This window comes from Salvelinus fontinalis, chromosome 4 (genome assembly GCF_029448725.1).
Source record: "Salvelinus fontinalis isolate EN_2023a chromosome 4, ASM2944872v1, whole genome shotgun sequence".
Lineage (NCBI taxonomy): Eukaryota > Metazoa > Chordata > Actinopteri > Salmoniformes > Salmonidae > Salvelinus > Salvelinus fontinalis.
In genome coordinates this window covers 42,601,449-42,619,106 of record NC_074668.1, presented here as the reverse complement: position 1 = coordinate 42,619,106, position 17,658 = coordinate 42,601,449, and the positions used below count along the sequence as shown (strand labels likewise).

The 17,658-nt window shown below is 43.8% G+C and overlaps 1 protein-coding gene across 1 annotated transcript; it reads right to left on the bottom strand.

Moving 5' to 3' along the window:
• Positions 1-14,480: 14,480 nt before the first annotated feature.
• On the bottom strand, positions 14,481-17,159 carry LOC129852796 (fatty acid binding protein 1-B.1-like). The gene is made up of 4 exons (XM_055918450.1): positions 17,055-17,159; positions 15,703-15,875; positions 15,245-15,337; positions 14,481-14,572 (listed from the first exon to the last, which is right to left on the bottom strand). The coding sequence occupies exons 1-4, from the start codon at positions 17,119-17,121 to the stop codon at positions 14,522-14,524; spliced, it is 384 nt and encodes a 127-aa protein (XP_055774425.1). The 5' UTR covers positions 17,122-17,159; the 3' UTR covers positions 14,481-14,521.
• Positions 17,160-17,658: the final 499 nt, after the last annotated feature.

Below are 17,658 nucleotides of genomic sequence, written 5' to 3'. Positions count from 1 at the left end.
AAAGTCAAGAGAGAAGCTCACGTCAACACTGAGACATGGACAGTGTTCATCAAGATGTCATGGCTGTTAAGAGGCTGTCCATACTGCTACACGGTTGAGAGGTTTATTGCTGTGTTCATAACACCTCGTAAATGTACAAATACCAGCATACCACTGGGAATAATCCACTTGAAGGCCCCTCCAACTAGAAAGTAATGGGAAATTTGTGCCATCGCTGAGCCCCACCCATAGAGAATGATAGAGGCCTCTAGTGGCAAAAATGCAATTTTAGCATGGGCAGTGCCACTGAGGGCTTCCACCATGCTTCCGACATTTTAGTAGTGAACTGGGGAGGGATTTCTATGAGTTGTAGCCTCCATGCGCTGCCCATGCATTCACAGATGATATAATGCACACAACTTGCCCAAGCCTCCCCATTTCTCCTTCACCCAAATCCAGATAGCTGATGTTCTGAAAGAGCTGCAAAATCTGGACCCCTACAAATCAGCTGGGCAAGACAATCTGGACCTTCTCTTTCTAAAATTATCCGCTGCAATTGTTGCAACCCTTATTACTAGCCTGTTCAACCTCTCTTTCGTATCGTCTGAGATTACCAAAGATTGAAAAGCTGTCAAGGTCATCCCCCTCTTCAAAAGGGGAGACACTCTAGACCCAAACTGTTACAGACCTATATCTATCCTACCCTTTCTAAGGTCTTCGAAAGCCAAGTTAACAAACAGATCACCGACCATTTCGAATCCCACCGTACCTTCTCTGCTATACAATCTGGTTTCCGAGCTGGTCATGGGTGCACCTCAGCCACACTCAAGGTCCTAAACGATATCATAACCGCCATCGATAAAAGACAATACTGTGCAGCTGTCTTCATCGACCTGGCCAAGGCTTTCGACTCTGTCAATCACCACATTCTTATCGGCAGACTCTCCAGGCTTGGTTTCTCAAATGACTGCCTCGCCTGGTTCACTAACTAATTCTCAGACATAGTTCAGTGTGTCAAATCGGGGGGCCTGTTGTCCGGACCTCTGGCAGTCTCTATGGGGGTGCCACAGGGTTCAATTCTCGGGCCGACTCTTTTCTCTGTATACATCAATGATGTCGCTCTTGCTGCTGGTGATTCTCTGATCCACCTCTACTCAGACGACACCATTCTGTATTCTTCTGGCCCTTCTTTGGACACTGTGTTAACTAACCTCCATTACAACTCTCCTTCCGTGGCCTCCAACTGCTCTTAAATGCAAGTAAAACTAAATGCATGCTCTTCAACCGATCGCTGCCCGCACCTGCCCGTCCGTCTAGCATCACTACTCTGGATGGTTCTGACTTAGAATATGTGGACACCTACAAATACCTAGGTGTCTGGTTAGACTGTACACTCTCCTTCCAGACTCACATTAAGCATCTCCAATCCAAAATGAAATCTAGAATCGGATTCCTATTCTGCAACAAAGCATCCCTCACTCATGCTGCCAAACATACCCTCGTAAAACTGACTATCCTACCGATGCTTGACTTTGGCAATGTCATTTACAAAAAAGCCTCCAACACTCTGCTCAGCAAAATGGATGCAGTCTATCACAGTGCCATCCGTTTTGTCACCAAAGCCCAATATACTGCCCACCACTGTATGCTCTCGTTGGCTGGCCCTTGCTTCATATTCGTCACCAAACCCACTACTGGCTCCAGGTCATCTATAAGTCTTTGCTAGGTAAAGCCCCGCCTTATCTCAGCTCATTGGTCACCATAGCAGCACCCACCCGTAGCACCCGCTCCAGCAGGTATATTTCACTGGTCACCCCCAAAGCCAATTCCTGCTTTGGCCGCCTTTCCTCACAGTTCTCTGCTGCCAATGACTGGAATGAATTGCAAAAATCACTGAAGCTGGAGACTCACATCTCCCTCACTAACTTTAAGCATCAGCTGTCAGAGCAGCTTACAGATCATTGCACCTGTACATAGCCCATATGTAAATAGCCCATCCAACTACCTCATACCCAGAACTGCTTTGCTTTATCTTGGCTAGGTCGCAGTTGCAAATGAGAACTTGTTCTCAACTGGCCTACCTGGTTAAATAAAGGTGAAAATAATAAAAAAATACAAATAAATAAAGAGTCCTCTATATATCTCTATGGCTCCGACTCTCACATGCTGAACTCAGATATCACATACTAAGGGAACATCATTTTCAGCAGTTATGTGCAACAACAAAACATTATTTATAAAAAACAATATATTAATATGTTTTTTGAACATTTGTTTACGAGCATGATAGCTATTGCCATTAGCCTAAAAGCCGCTCTCAACGGGTTCAAAGCACATGAACGCACACAACTCGTTACTCGTTGCCAGTTTACAGTAATATTTTCTGAGTTTCCAACTTATGAACGCAGCATATGGATGGATAACCAGAAGCTGAGCGCATGAGGGACAGTTTTGCCACAGATAGAACAATGAGACAGATATTTCACCAGATGAAGCATTCGGTTGGCGTTTCCACTCACTACCAAATATGGTGGTGAGAGGAAGCCCAGTGGCTGGAAGTGGTAGAAGATGGAGTGAGATGGATTTTGGCCGACATTCTGCAAATTTTCTCATCAGTGAATACAGTTTTCTGTTTCCAGGCCGTCATTGTAAATAAGAATTTGTTCTTAACTGACTAGATAGTTAAAAAAGGTTAAATACAAAATAAAAAAATCCAAAACTAGAAAATGTTACAAACAGAGTGGATTAAGTTTTGTAGACTTTAACCTTTGCCAAATTCTCAAAAAATTGCGTTGTTTAGGAGTACAAGGGCAAATGTTGTTATTAAAGGACATCATGCTAATTAGAAGCATGCTGGAAACCTTGTGGATGTAGCCTAATGTAGCAGAACATTCTGATAACTCTATGGAGCCCTAATTGCTCTTGGACAGATTCTGCGTGTAAAACAGGCCGTGCCAAACTTTCTGGAGAATTGTACTTCAGGGTAACAGAGATTAATGGAGCCCCAAAGATGACAATCTCTCTCTCTCTCAAATGATACCAACACGTTGGAGTTGCCATGGAAACATGCTTCATCTGCTCTGTGATCATGTCAAGGAGATGAGGAAGGGGTTGCAATGCAGCAAGGAAGAGGAGAGGGAAGAGAGGGTGTATGTAAAGAAGAACGTATTGCCCAGTTTTATCTCCATCCCTAAAGACCTCAATATCTTTTATGTAATCAGAAATGAAGGTGGCACTGAAATGTGACATAACAGGTGTCATAAGTTGACAGGAAACAGAGAGATCAGTGATAACCTGAATCCCAGAAATGATGCATTGTCTGACTGCACCATGTGTGGAGGCTGCAATCTGCATGGTGCCTAAGGCAGATTGGAGATGCATCCTAGGATGTGGTTATGGATAAGAACAGAGCCAAGTTAATGTTCTGCTATAAAAAAACATATTGTGAGGTCAACATTGTTATATATGTAGCCTACAGTAAACAGAGGCTGTTAAGTGAAAAAGTGAAATCCCATAATTAACTTAATTTGTTTCGTATCGTGTTACAGTCTAACTACATAGGTTATTTTTTGGAAGTTTGAAGTTGATGTGCCTCATGGTTTGCACTGGTTGTGTCAGTGCCCTCTATAGCTGGCAGCTCTGCTGTTAGTGTACATGAAGCAAGGGTTATGGGACAAGAGGAAAATGTGGAGATGGCACGTGAAAGTGAAAAAACTGTCTCAGCATCCCCCTGTTACTGTGGAATTGCCCATATAGGTCATACAATATGTTAATGATACCTTTAAATATGTCATATACTGTCAATTTCCTTCAAGTCTGAGTCCTTTTAACACATTCACAAAATTAAAAATATTGTTTGTCAATTTGTTTGTCATTGATAAAAATAATCATCATGTTTTCCCATTCCATGACCATGACACTTAAAATATTCCGTGACACAACATTAACTGACCAACTATCAACATCTAATCTATATCTCAGGATGTATCTTAAGACATTTAGTCATGAAAAATATAGCATCCACACGAGATAGCGTTAGTTCTTCCTGAGTGTAACGCCCACTCCATCATAAAAGACACTCATCTCTCATTGGCAAAACCCACAATCCCTCTCATTGCATATTCTCCTCTCATCAGCGCTAATCTCTCTTTCTCCTTGTTCCTTTCTAGTCCGAGGATGCAGGCTGATCTGATGTCCAACCTCCTCTTTTCTGACTCTAGGAGCAGGGCTTTGGCCGCAAAATGACCATGTCTGTCCGTCAATCCATCTGTGGAGAAACCAGACCATTGTCAGAAATGTACAGTAACTATAAATACTCCCCAATGTATTTGATCTACCAGGTGGTGTGCGAGGCTCCAGCCTGGCTCGGTCTTTCTCCTAGTGGCTCAGTCTGGGGACCAGCTAAGGATGCTGAGGGAGGATCTGGAAGATTCTGTGGTGGTTCAGGGGGGGCTGGTGGTCCTCTGTGTTCCTGCAGACCTGAGCAGGAGAGAGGGGGTGGAGGAGATTGGGTTGTCCGGGAAGAGGTCACTCGATATCGATCATGTGCCGCTCATCAACACTGGTGAGATGCCTTCTTGCTCTCTTCCTGTTTTTACTCTCTGCTGCTGATTGCTGGTGAGAGAGTGGTTATAATCAATTAGTGTTGAACACGAACTACAGAAGTTCACATGCAACTTGAACTATCACACAAATCTTGCACAGGAGATTTGCATGGATATTGGGGTAACTCATCTCTGTTCTCCGTGCAGGCCTGCCTCCATTGGTGCTGTACTGTACAGGGAAGGCTGCCTGAGAGATGATGTTCAGAGACTTGGCTGAGGAGGAACAAGGTCTCAGGGTGCTCAATCATGCTCCAGGTGATAGCACAGGGACACAACTATAGAATTAAAAGTTAGTGGAATAGACATTACAAAGCAATACACATTACAAAGCAATGACTGGCAGCTAATGTTGGGTGTTAATAATAATAATCTGTCAGAATTAGCTGCAATTCTAATTATTGATTCCAGAGATATCATCTGATTCCATTTGGATTCCCTACCCAAATCCCTCTGCAACTGTGTCTTCCCGCAGGTCCTCTGGACATGGATATGCAGGCGGAGGCATGGCGGGGCTCAGGGGATGTGCATCTGCGTCTGTCCTGGACCTCCATGAATGCACAGGGACAGCTGCTGACCTGGCCTTATGCCATCCTACTTGACACCCCACCCAGTCAGAGAGTCAGAGAGAGAAAGAGAGAGAACATGAAAGGGCGATACAGAGAGAAAGTGCCAGGACATGGTGGAGGAAAGGAGAAAGTGGGTAATGGGTTAAAGTTAAGGACAAACTATTGTAATTATACTGTAATAATACAAATTGTTTCATCACAGTATTGATTTATTAGTTACAGTATCTGCTACTACTGTACTATGGTTGCATTTACTGCAAAATATACAGTGCATTCGGAAAGTATTCAGACCCCTTGACTTTTTCCATCAATCTACACACAATACCCCAGAATGACAAAGGAAAAAGACGTATTTAGAAATCTTTGGAAATGTATAAAAAAAAAAAAACTGAAATATCACATGTACATAAGTATTCAGACCCTTTACTCAGTTCTTTGTTGAAGCACCTTTGGCAGCGATTACAGTCTCAATCAATCACATTTATTTATAAAGCCCTTCTTACATCAGCTGATGGCACAAAATGCTGTACAGAAACCCAGCCTAAATCCCCAAACAGCAAGCAATGCAGGTTTAGAAGCACGGTGGTCAGGAAAAACTCCCTAGAAAGGCCAAAACCTAGGAAGAAACCTAGAGAGGAACCAGGCTATGAGGGGTGGCCAGTCCTCTTCTGGCTGTGCCGGGTGGAGATTATAATAGAACATGGCCAAGATGTTCAAATATTCATAAATGACCAGCATGGTCAAATAATAATAATCACAGTAGTTGTCGAGGGTGCAACAAGTCAGAACCTCAGGAGTAAATGTCAGTTGGCTTTTCATAGCCGATCATTGAGAGTATCTCTACCGCTCCTGCTGTCTCTAGAGATTTGAAAACAGCAGGTCTGGGACAGGTAGCATGTCCGGTAAACAGGTCAGGGTTCCATAGCCGAAGGCAGAACAGTTGAAACTGGAGCAGCAGCACAGCCAGGTGGACTGGGGACAGCAAGGAGTCATCATGGCAGGTAGTCCTGATGCATGGTCCTAGGGCTCAGGTCCTCAGAGAGAGAGAAAGAGAGAAAGAGAGAATTACTTAAATTCACACTGGACACCGAATAAGACAGGAGAAATACTCCAGATATAACAGACTGACCCTAGCCCCCCGACACATAAACTACTGCAGCATAAATACTGGAGGCTGAGACAGGAGGGGTCAGGAGACACTGTGGCCCCATCCGATGATACCCCCGGACAGGGCCAAACAGGCAGGATATAACCCCACCCACTTTGCCAAAGCACAGCCCCCACACCACTAGAGGGATATCTTCAACCACCAACTTACCATCCTGAGACAAGGCCGAGCATAGCCCACAAAGATCTCCGCCACGGCACAACCCAAGGGGGGGGAAATTAAGTTTGCAATCGCAACAAATAATCTGCTCAGACCCCAACCAAGGATCATCAAAAGCCGTGCAATAAATTCTCGGAAAACCCAAAGATTCCTAGATGCCCTTACAGACTTCCTCCACCTACCCAAGGACGCCAGAGTACAAAAATCAGTTAACCACCTAACTGAGGAACTCAATTTAACATTGTGTAATACACTAGATGCAGTCGCACCCCTAAAAACAAAAAACATTTGTCATAAGAAACTAGCTCCTTGGTATACAGAAAATACCCGAGCTCTGTAGCAAGCTTCCAGAAAATTGGAACGGAAATGGCACTACACCAAACTGGAATTCTTCCAACTAGCTTGGAAAGACAGTACCGTACATTATCGAAGAGCCCTCACTGCTGCTCGGTCCTCCTATTATTCCAACTTAATTGAGGAAAATAAGAATTATTCAAAATGTATTTTTGATATTGTCGCAAAGCGAACTAAATAGCAGCATTCCCCAAGAGAGGATGGCTTTCACTTGAGCAGTGATAAATTCCTGAACTTCTTTGACGAAAAGATCATGATCTTTGGAAAGCATATTTTGGACTCCTCTTTGAATCTGCGTATTCCTCCAAAGCTCAGTTGTACTGAGTCTGCAAAACACTGCCAGGACCTAGGATCAAGGCAGACACTCAAGTTTTTTAATACTATATCTCTTGACACATTGATGAAAATAATCTCGGCCTCTAAATCTTCAAGCTGCATACTGGACCCTATTCTAATTAAACTACTGAAAGAGCTGCTTCCTGTGCTTGGCCCTTCTATGTTGAACATAATAAACGGCTCTCTATCCACCGGATGTGTACCATACTCAATAAAAGTGTCAGTAATAAAGCCTCTCTTGAAAAAGTCAAACCTTGACCCAGAAAATATAAAATACAATCGGCCTATATTGAATCTCCCATTCCTCTCAAAAAAAAAAAACTAAAGTTGTTGCGCAGCAACTCTCTGCCTTCCTGAAGACAAACAATGTACACAAAACGCTTCAGTCTGGTTTTAGACCCCATCATAGCACTGAGACTGCACTTGTGAAGGTGGTAAAGGACCTTTTAATGGCGTCAGACCAAGGCTCTGCATCTGTCCTCGTGCTCCTAGACTTTAGTGCTGCTTTTGATGCCACAGATCACCACAATCCTTTGGCGAGATTGGAAACCCAAATTGGTCTACACGGACAAACACACTAAGTCGATGATGGCTCCGAAAGCCTTTTGGAGTGGGTGTGTAGACTTTTCCATGTGAATATTAAAGTCACAAAAATGTTAATATTATCTGCCATGACTACAAGGTCCGATGGGAATTCAGGGAACTCAGTACCTATAAAAAGTACCTATAAAAAGTGATTGAGTAGGCTGCATAGATTTCATGACTAGAAGCTCAAAAGACGAGAACGCAGACGTAAAAAAAAAAAAAAAAAATGTTTTGAAATTTGCTATCGTAAATGTTAGCAACACCTTTGCCTTTGCAGGATGCGTGTGCTGAGACTGAACCAATTAGAGCTCCTGTAGTCCTGAGAACATGGACTCTTCCTCTCTATGTTAAAGACTGGTTTAACATAGAAATACACAAAGCAGAATGGACATGGTTGAACCTGGTGGAGGTTATTCAGAGACTTGACTAATGCATGGTATAATTGACATTAAGACTTATGAGTAGACATTACTTCTGAATTTAGTTCTATAGGTCTATTAATTATATTTCTATGATTCTGACCAGGTTATATCAATATTATATATCTACACCAATGTAGTAATGATAAAATGTTTTATCAAGGTTTTTATCTAAAACCCAAGGTCACTATCCCAGGGCCAGGCTTACTGCTACTGCATGGTAGACAGTGAGAGATCCAGCTGGTGGGTCAGACTTAAGGACACTTTACACCAGTTGCAGGATGTAAAAAAACTAAAATAAAAAAATAATATTAAAAGCTGATGCACAAAACATTAAAGCATATCAGTATATCATTGCATCTAAATTATGCTCCTTTTTTCTCCTTTTAGTGGAACATTTTAATATATTCCCTGATTAGATGTTATACTCTATACCTCGCTATAGAATTACATAATTACTAATTATGTAACGTGATGTCTATGGTTACTATGTAACATGATGTCTATGGTTACTATATGACGTGATATCTATCAGGACTGTCAGGATTTGGCCAGGATTGTTCCGGTTTTGGCCACTAGATGCCCCCATTGTGCTTTTTTGACCCTTTAGTTTTCCCTTGTTTCCAGTTATTATTTGCACCTGTGCCTCGTTTCCCTTGAATGTATTTAAACCCTTAGTTTTCCTCAGTTCTTTGCTCTGTGTTTGAATGTTAGCACCCAGCCCTAGCGATGCTGTGAACATTTGTTGCTCCAGTTGGACTCTCGTGGTACTCTGTTATTGTTCTCGTTTATTTTTTTTTTGATTATCTTTTGAGGTTTTTTCCTGCTGTACCTACTACCTTGTGGATTTACCTTTTGAATTGGAGGATTACCTTTTTCTCTTGGAATTACTTTTGACGTTGTGGATTTATATTTTTGCCTGAAGAACTTTCCTTTTTACTTTATTAAAACACCGTCTCAAGTACTGCTGTGTCTGCCTCATCTTCTGGGTTCTGCCGCCTATTAGTGGCTCAGTTTGCTAAGGGACTGTTTCTCACACCGGAGACCCGAGTGCGTAACCGGGTCCTGACAGTAACATGATGTCTATGGTTAATACGCAACATGATGTCTATGGTTACTATGCAACATGATGTCTATGGTTACTATGCAACATGATGTCTATGGTTACTATGCAACATGATGTCTATGGTTACTATGCAACATGATGTCTATGGTTTCTATGCAACATGATGTCTATGGTTTCTATGCAACATGATGTCTATGGTTACTATGCAACATGTCTATGGTTACTATGCAACATGATGTCTATGGTTACTATGCAACATGATGTCTATGGTTTCTATGCAACATGATGTCTATGGTTACTATGCAACATGATGTCTATGGTTACTATGCAACATGTCTACGGTTACTATGCCACATGATGTCTATGGTTTCTATGCAACATGATGTCTATGGTTACTATGTAACATGATGTCTATGGTTACTATGTAACATGATGTCTATCGTTACTATGTCTCTCCATGGGAATGGAGAGGGGTTGAGTGGAGATATCCAGCTCGGAAGCCAGGGCAGCATCCATAAAGCTCTCAGAGTCGATGAGGACCCAGAGAGATTTCGACTGGTTCCCCCACAGCAACATGGCATGAAAAGGGATGTGAGTAAAGGGAGAGAAAGTTCTTCGTATGGCCCACCAGAATACTCGTTCCTACAGGTGAGCTTGGTTTTTTAATGGACAGGTGGAGATTAAATAACCAGTAGTCTCGCAATACAGATAGCTCTTAGTGTGAAGACTGTAAAGCCGTTCAGCTGGAGGCAGCCTAGCTTTGCCTAGTTGCATGGGCTCGGGAAGAGGTGAATCGGCAGCCATAGGAGACTCTCTGGGAAACTCAGGTAGCCTCGGGTTCTCTCGGCAACGGAGCCGTCGGGGACTTACGGGATACCTCGGAGGCGAGGTGGAATCCTTAGACGGACGAGTTAAATCGATTCTCCTCTTCTTCCTTTGTTCCAATAGTCGCCCATCGATCCGAATGGTCAAGGCAATGAGCGAGTCGAGATCTGTCGGTAGTTCCCGGGCAGCAAGCTTGTCCTTCCCTTCCTCCGAAACTCCATGCAGGAACATGTCAAACAGTGCTTCCGGGATCCAGGCACTCTCAGCTGCCAACGTGCGGAAATCCACTGCTTAGTCTGCCACACCGCGGAAGCCTTGCTGAAGCTGGAGTAACTTCTGTGCAGCCTCTCTCCCGGGCAATGGAACATCAAAAACCTTCTTTACCTCTGCCATGAACTCCTCCAGACTGTTGTTCCCATACTGCCGTAGCCCAGGTGAGAGCCATCCCAGACATTAGCGTGATGAGGTACGCTAACTTCGAGTGGTCCGAGGGGACGGAGGAGGGCTGCAGCTCGATGATGAGTGAACACTGAGCGAGAAATGCCCGACAGGTGCCCGAGCCTCCATCAAAGCGCTCCGGGGGAGGTAAGCGGGGTTCCCGGGAAACCACGGCGACGGTGCTGCTAACAGCCGGGTTACTGAGGGGTTGGGAGTTTACAGTCGTGGTAGGCTGCATAGTAGACAACGCACAGAATTGCTCCAGCAATGTGTTCAATGCTTGGTTGTGATGTTAAAGCCAAGGTCTGGAACCCTTCCATAAGACCACAAAGCAACTCCTCGTGCCTTCCAATGGTGCCTGCTTGGGAGGAGAGGGCATTGTGGAGCTGGTCCGAGTCTGCTGGGTCAGTCATGGCCAGTTCCTATCACGCTTCAGGTATGACCCAGATGCAGACAGTGCCGAAGAAACAAACATTTATTTCTATAACAGTGACAAGCAACCGACAGGTCAAAGGCAGGCATGGGTCAATAATCCAGAGAGGGTGCAAAGGGTCCAGAACGGCAGGCATTCTCAGGATCAGGGCACGCAGCGGTCAATAATCCAGTAAGGTGGGGTAAGGTACAGAACGGCAGGCAGACTCAGGGTCTGGGTAGGCAGAACGGTCAAAACCGGGAAGGATAAGAAAACAGGAGAACAGAACACAGGTATAAATACACAGGGGATAATGGGGAAGATGGGCGACACCTGGAGGGGGGTGGAGACAAGCATAAAGACAGGGGAAACAGATCAGGGTGTGACATGTAGTCCACAATCATCTCCTTTGTCTTGATCATGTTGAGGGAGAGGTTGTTGTTCTTGCACCACACGGTCAGGTCTCATTGTTGTCGGTGATCAGGCTTACCACTGTTGTGTCATCTGCAAACTTAATGATGGTGTTGGAGTCATGCCTGGCCGTGCAAACATGAATGAACAGGGAGTACAGGAGGGGACTGAGCACGCACCCCTGTGGGGCCCTCGTGTTTTGTTACCTACCATTACCACCTGGGGACGGCCCGTCAGGAAGTCCAGGATCCAGCTGCAGAGGGAGGTGTTTAGTGCCAGGGTCCTTAGCTTAGTGATGATCTTTGAGGGTACTATGGTGTTGAACGCTGAGCTGTAGTCAATACATTTTCACATAGGTGTTTCTTTTGTCCAGGTATGAAAAAGCAGTGTGGAGTGCAATATCATCTGTGGATCTGTTGGGGCGGTTTGCAAATTGGAGTGGGTCTAGGGTTTCTGGGATATTGGTGTTGATGTGAGCCATGACCAGCCTTTGAAAACACTTCATGGCAACAGATGTGAGTGCTACGGGTCAGTAGTCATTTAGGCAGATTACCTTAGTGTTCTTGGGCACAGAGACTATGGTGGTCTGCATAAAACATGTCGGAATTACAGACTCAGATAGGGAGAGGTTGAAAATGTCAGTGAAGACACTTGCAAATTGGTCAGTGCATGCTCGGGAATACACGTCGTGGTAATCCTTCTAGCCCTGCGGCCTTGTGAATGTTGACCTGTTTAAAGGTCTTACGCACATCGGCTACGGAGAGCGTGATCACACACTCGTCCGGAGCAGCTGATGCTCTCATGCATGTTTCAGTGTTACTTGCCTCGAAGCGAGCATAGAAGAAATGTAGCTCGTCTGGTAGGCTCGTGTCACTGGGCAGCTCTTGGCTGTGCTTCCCTTTGTTGTCTGTAATAGTTTGCAGGCCCTGCCACATCTGACGAGCGTCAGAGCCGGTGTAGTACGATTCGATCTTAGTCCTGTATTGACGTTATGCCTATTTGATGGTTCGTCGGAGGGCATAGCGAGATTTCTTGTAAGCTTCCGGGTTAGAGTCCCGCTCCTTGAAAGCGGCAGTTCTACCCTTTAGCTCAGTGCGGATGTTGCCTGTAATCCATGGCTTCTGGCTGGGGTATGTACGTACAGTCACTGGGAACGACGTCATCGATGTGCTTATGAAGCCAGTGACTGATGTGGTGTACTCCTCAATTCCATCGGAAGAATCCCAGAACATATTCCAGTCTGTGCTAGCAAAACAGTCCTGTAGCTTAGCATCTGCTTCATCTGACCACTTTTTTATTGACCGATTCACTGGTGCTTTCTACTTAAATGTTCACTATGCATGACTGATATCAGTAAACGTTGGCAAAGAAACAAAATTCAATTGTTTCCAGCAGCACATTTACATTTACTAATGCTCTGGATAACATGAAAACAGCCTAACCAGCTCTGCTAGGTTGAGTAAAATGGTCAGAGTGAGGTGGGCCTGGTAGGGCATAGGCCCACCCACTTGGGAGCCAGTAGTACCCACTCGGTAGCTAGGCCCAGCCAATCAGAATGAGTCAATCCCCACAAAAGGGCTTTATTGGACATAATTACTCCTGTTTAATCAGCTGTACAGGTGGCTGGTCTCTGACCATCTTGGCAGGCAGGGAAGATAGACCTTACACATGCAATGTCCCACCTACGCCATCCTGCAGAGAACCCACACAGACCTTGCAGTAAGACATGAACCACACGAGATGATCTGCAAGATTAAAATGCATCTTTATGACCCCACCTAGGTTCTGAAGACAGTTGGAGTAAAGGATGTTTAAGTAGAATGAGTAATATTTTCTACACACACACAGGGCCCTGAAGGACTAGCCAATAAGCATGAACAAAGCTATGGCGGCAGGTGTCAAGAAACAAACAGCAGTAGTGACCTCACATTATACAAATATGTCAGACAAATTAAGCCTTCAATTCCTACATCCATGACACGTCAATTCAAAATGTGTCACAAGCACCAAATACAAGTGTAGACCTTACCGTGAACTGCTTACTATCAAGCCCTTACCCAACAGTGCAGTTCAAGATAAAATATTTACCAAATAAGTAAATAACGAGGCAATCGGTACCGAGTCAATGTGCAGGGGTACAGGTTAGTTGAGGTCATTTGTACATATGTGAGGTGACTATGCATAGATACAGCACGTAGCAGAAGTGTACAAAACAGAGGGGGTGGGGTAAAGGTGTTCTGCCCTCTTCACAACTGCCTTTGTGTGTTAGGACCATGGTAGTTCCTTGGTGTCCACATTGCCAGCAAACTAGCGAGCTGCTCTGTCGATGTTAATGGGGGCTTGTTCGGTTCGCCTTTTCCTATAGTCCACGTTCAGCTCCTTTGTCTTGCTCACATTGAGGTTGTTGACCTCTTTATAGACGGTCTCATCATTGTCGGTGATCAGGCCTACCACTGGTGTTGTGGTGCATCTCAAACTTGGTGTTGGAGTTTTGTGTTACCACGCAGTTGTGGCCACGCCATCGTGGGTGAACAGGGAGTACAGGAGGTGACCAAGTAGAGACCCCTGAGGGTCCCCAGTGTTGAGGCTCAGTTTGGCAGTTATATTGTTGCCTAACCTTACCACCTGTGGGCAGCCAGTCAGGAAGTGCAGGAGCCAGTTACAGAGGGACATTTTTAGTCCCAGGGTCCTTAGCTTTTCCAGCCACACTGTAGCTGGGAAACCAGTCACCCTCAAATGGTACACCTTTAGCCCTTTGTCAGCTAAACTGGGGTGGAACTAGTGAAAGCGATGTCCAAAAGCACAGCCACTAGAATGCCTGAAACTTGATTTTCTAAAGTAACTGGATATTGAGGAATCTGCTTTTAAAACTGACGCACCCAATGGTGGTAGGATTCTGACCCATATTGCAACACACTACATGGAACAACCAAAGCCTTTATTTCTACAATGCTGGGTTCACATTTTAACGTGACTGCTTTATAGCAAATGTAGATATCCATCTTGGCCATTGTGTACTGTTTACGGAACTACGCCTTTCTTCTGAATCCCACTGAGGTCGTCACTCATTCATGTCAAACCTTGCCTCATTATTACAAACCTCAATTTTCCCTGAAGTTCTACCCATTGATATAAAATGCTGAGACCAGACCATTCCATGCAATTCACATTTTATTAATCCAAAGAGTGCAGTAGATCTTCATATTCGTTTGCTGGTCCTCTTGTATGAGATGCCAGCCAGAGTCATGGTCTGAAAAGAGAAAGCATCATTAATCAATAAATCCATGCCAGTACACTATGCTGACCAAACCGGAAGCGCTCATTCGCACATTGATTTTGTTCACCCACACAAGTGATCAGGACACGCAGGTTGAAATATCAAAACATAAATATCAAAACAGTAACATTCATTTGGGGGCAAACATTTAGCCAATTTGTCCTGGTACACAAACATTGGGTTGTTATTTTACCTGAAATGCAAAGTCTACTCTGACAATTAATCCACAGAAAACCGAAATTGTTTATCGTCATCTCGCCTCCTTTATATGGCGGTTGACAACCAACTTTACCACAACTGACCAGTGTGGACCTCAAAGTCAATCTTTCAATTACTCACATGGGTATACGCTCCTAGAAACCATTGAGGAGATGGGAGAGGCCAGACTTGCAGCACCACAAATAAAACCAATTTCTATTTTAGCACCTGGCCACGCAGACGCTTGCTGAGGTGCGCGAGCAGTGTTGGTGTACATTTATTTTGTGACGCCAGCGGTGGGGTCAGCATGTAATTAGAACATTGGTGGCAGCAAACTGTTGAATTGCATTAACGACACTGTTAAAGACTACCCATTTTGTTAATGGTATAAATTAACCCTGAAATAGTGTCGCTTCGTGAACCCCCAGCAATATGCCCCGGACTCACATTGACGAGGATGTTTGTGTCTATAAGTTCTGTGACGTATTCGATCCCATTAATTAAGGACGTCAGCTTGTTACCTTCCCTCATCACCACAGACTGAAACACAGGAGAGGTCAATGGTTAGATCTGAAAGCAGTGGTCACCAACTACAGTCAACTAGCACCAATTTAATAGGCCCAAGTTGGATGGCCATATATGGAGGAAAAAAATTGACAGTTGGTTATGAGATGTAAACTGCTATAATTTTGCAACTGTGAGCCCAGTCCCTGGAGAGCAGAGGAGATTCTCTGACAATGAAAGTCAGTCCTCCCACAACATCACTGGGACCTGAAATAACCATAGTAACCCCACATCAGCTCAACTTATAGTTTAGTTAGATACTGGCTGTATATGTAGAGAGATGGATAAATCCAGGCTACATGTATGAAACTCATGGTTGGGTTGTGACATGCGCCACCCACAGTGACTTTCTCCCCGGTCGGCGACTCGAGCTCCGTCTCCTGGCCAATGGTGAAGGAGTTGGTGAGGACCCTTGTCCCCGTGGTGACAGTCATCTTGAAGTGGTCTCCAGTCTGCTCAATCTCAGAGATGCTCTTGATGTCTTTGCCCTCCTGGATAAGCTCATCAGGGAGACCTACATGTTTGCGGCAGCGAGAGAGTCATATACACTGCGCTTTTTAGTATTACAGAAAGTTAATGAAGTGGGACATGAACACTGAATTATTACAGCTGAAGTAAAGATCTGATGCACTATAATATGGCAACAATGAACTGAATGCAAACATTGAATGCATTCCCAGCTAGCACATAACGTTCTGAGGACCATACATTTTAGGGCTTAGTTATTTTGCATACCACATTCTGGCAATGGTGCAGGACAGTTGTTTGGCTTTGGAACATTCTCATTAAGGAATTCAACAAAATGTTATTTTCTTGGCATTTCATTATTTGATCAGAATATTTCCTGAAAGTTCAAACATTTAATTGAAGGTAAAGTAATAGGAACATTAGGAATTTTACATTGGGAATGTTCTCAAGTTGTTAAGCTGACTAAATGTTCTCCTGTGGGAATTTCAGTACTTCAGCATAATGTTCTTTAGGTTCTCAGTTCCAGTTAAAGTCATGTTCTCAGAACACTAAAAACTTGCCATATGAAGGCAAAAAATTACTGAAACACACATTCTGTTTTCAGCTTCAACAATCACCATCATCTGTTAAGTGTGTTGACCACAGTAGTTGGCCACAACTGATCTTAATGAGTGCTCGTTCCTGTTGAAATAGTGTTTGAATAAACTACTTTTATCCACTTTCAATGAGTTACAAAACTAATGCATGACAACTCCATCCTTGAAGCACAGTGGATTAATTCAATGGATAGAGGACAGAAGAGCATAGGTTTAATCTCACTGATACAATAAATAATTAAAGCCTAAACAAATAATTTTCAAACAAACCCATCTGTGCTGGAAGCTCAAAATAGTTAGCCCAAACAAAGTGTTTAGTCTTAAATTAAACATTCAGTGAAAGTAAAAAATAAATAAAAAATCACTATAGGTTATTTTCTGTTAAGAGAACAAACACCTCCCAGGAGAACATAGTAAGATGTTCTCAGAACCTCCCTGGAACCTAAAAAATATTAAAATTAAAAAACATTCCTACATCTCACTTCTATTCTCAGAACATCCAAGGAAACTAGTGTGCTACCTGGGTTTGAGCATCAAAAGTAACCATTGCATTCGCAATCACCAATGAACATCATTACTGAAAGGACTACGACTTCTGAAATTAACACCCAAAGTCTAATCGAACTTACCAACAGCCTCCATGAAAGACTCAAAGTTCTCATGTGTCTCCATCTGGTATATCCCTGAGAAAGACATGGTGACTATAAGGCAGTGACGGTAGAGACAGCCACAGCTCCCTGCTTGTCTTTATACCCTCATCTATCCAGCCCTGCACTCATTAACTAACTAAAGGTGTCTACAATTGAGAACCCCTCCCCCTCATATCTTCCCTGCTACTTGCCTGTAGGCACAGATCTAGGATCAGCTTCCCAGCCAAGGGCAACTAATCTACATAGCAATGGTCAACTTTATTGTGCTCCCCTTCTCATCCTCTCTTCTTCTACTTTGGCGGTGTGAGTGATCATTGATCTGTTTTGATAAGCAAGGCCTCCTCGACTCCTTAGAAAAATGATAAGCAGTCTCGTCATTGTAATACAAGTGTATGGATCAATCAACACATTTCAAATTCAACTTGACTTTATCTCGCTATACACCTGTATTGAAATTAAACTAGGCTACATTGCACTTTGAGTTGATTGAGTTGAGAGGTGTATTTTGTCTCCCTGCACTATAAAAAAGTTGAATCAATGTACAATTGTAGTGTGTGTGTTTGTGTGACATCCGGTTTGGAGC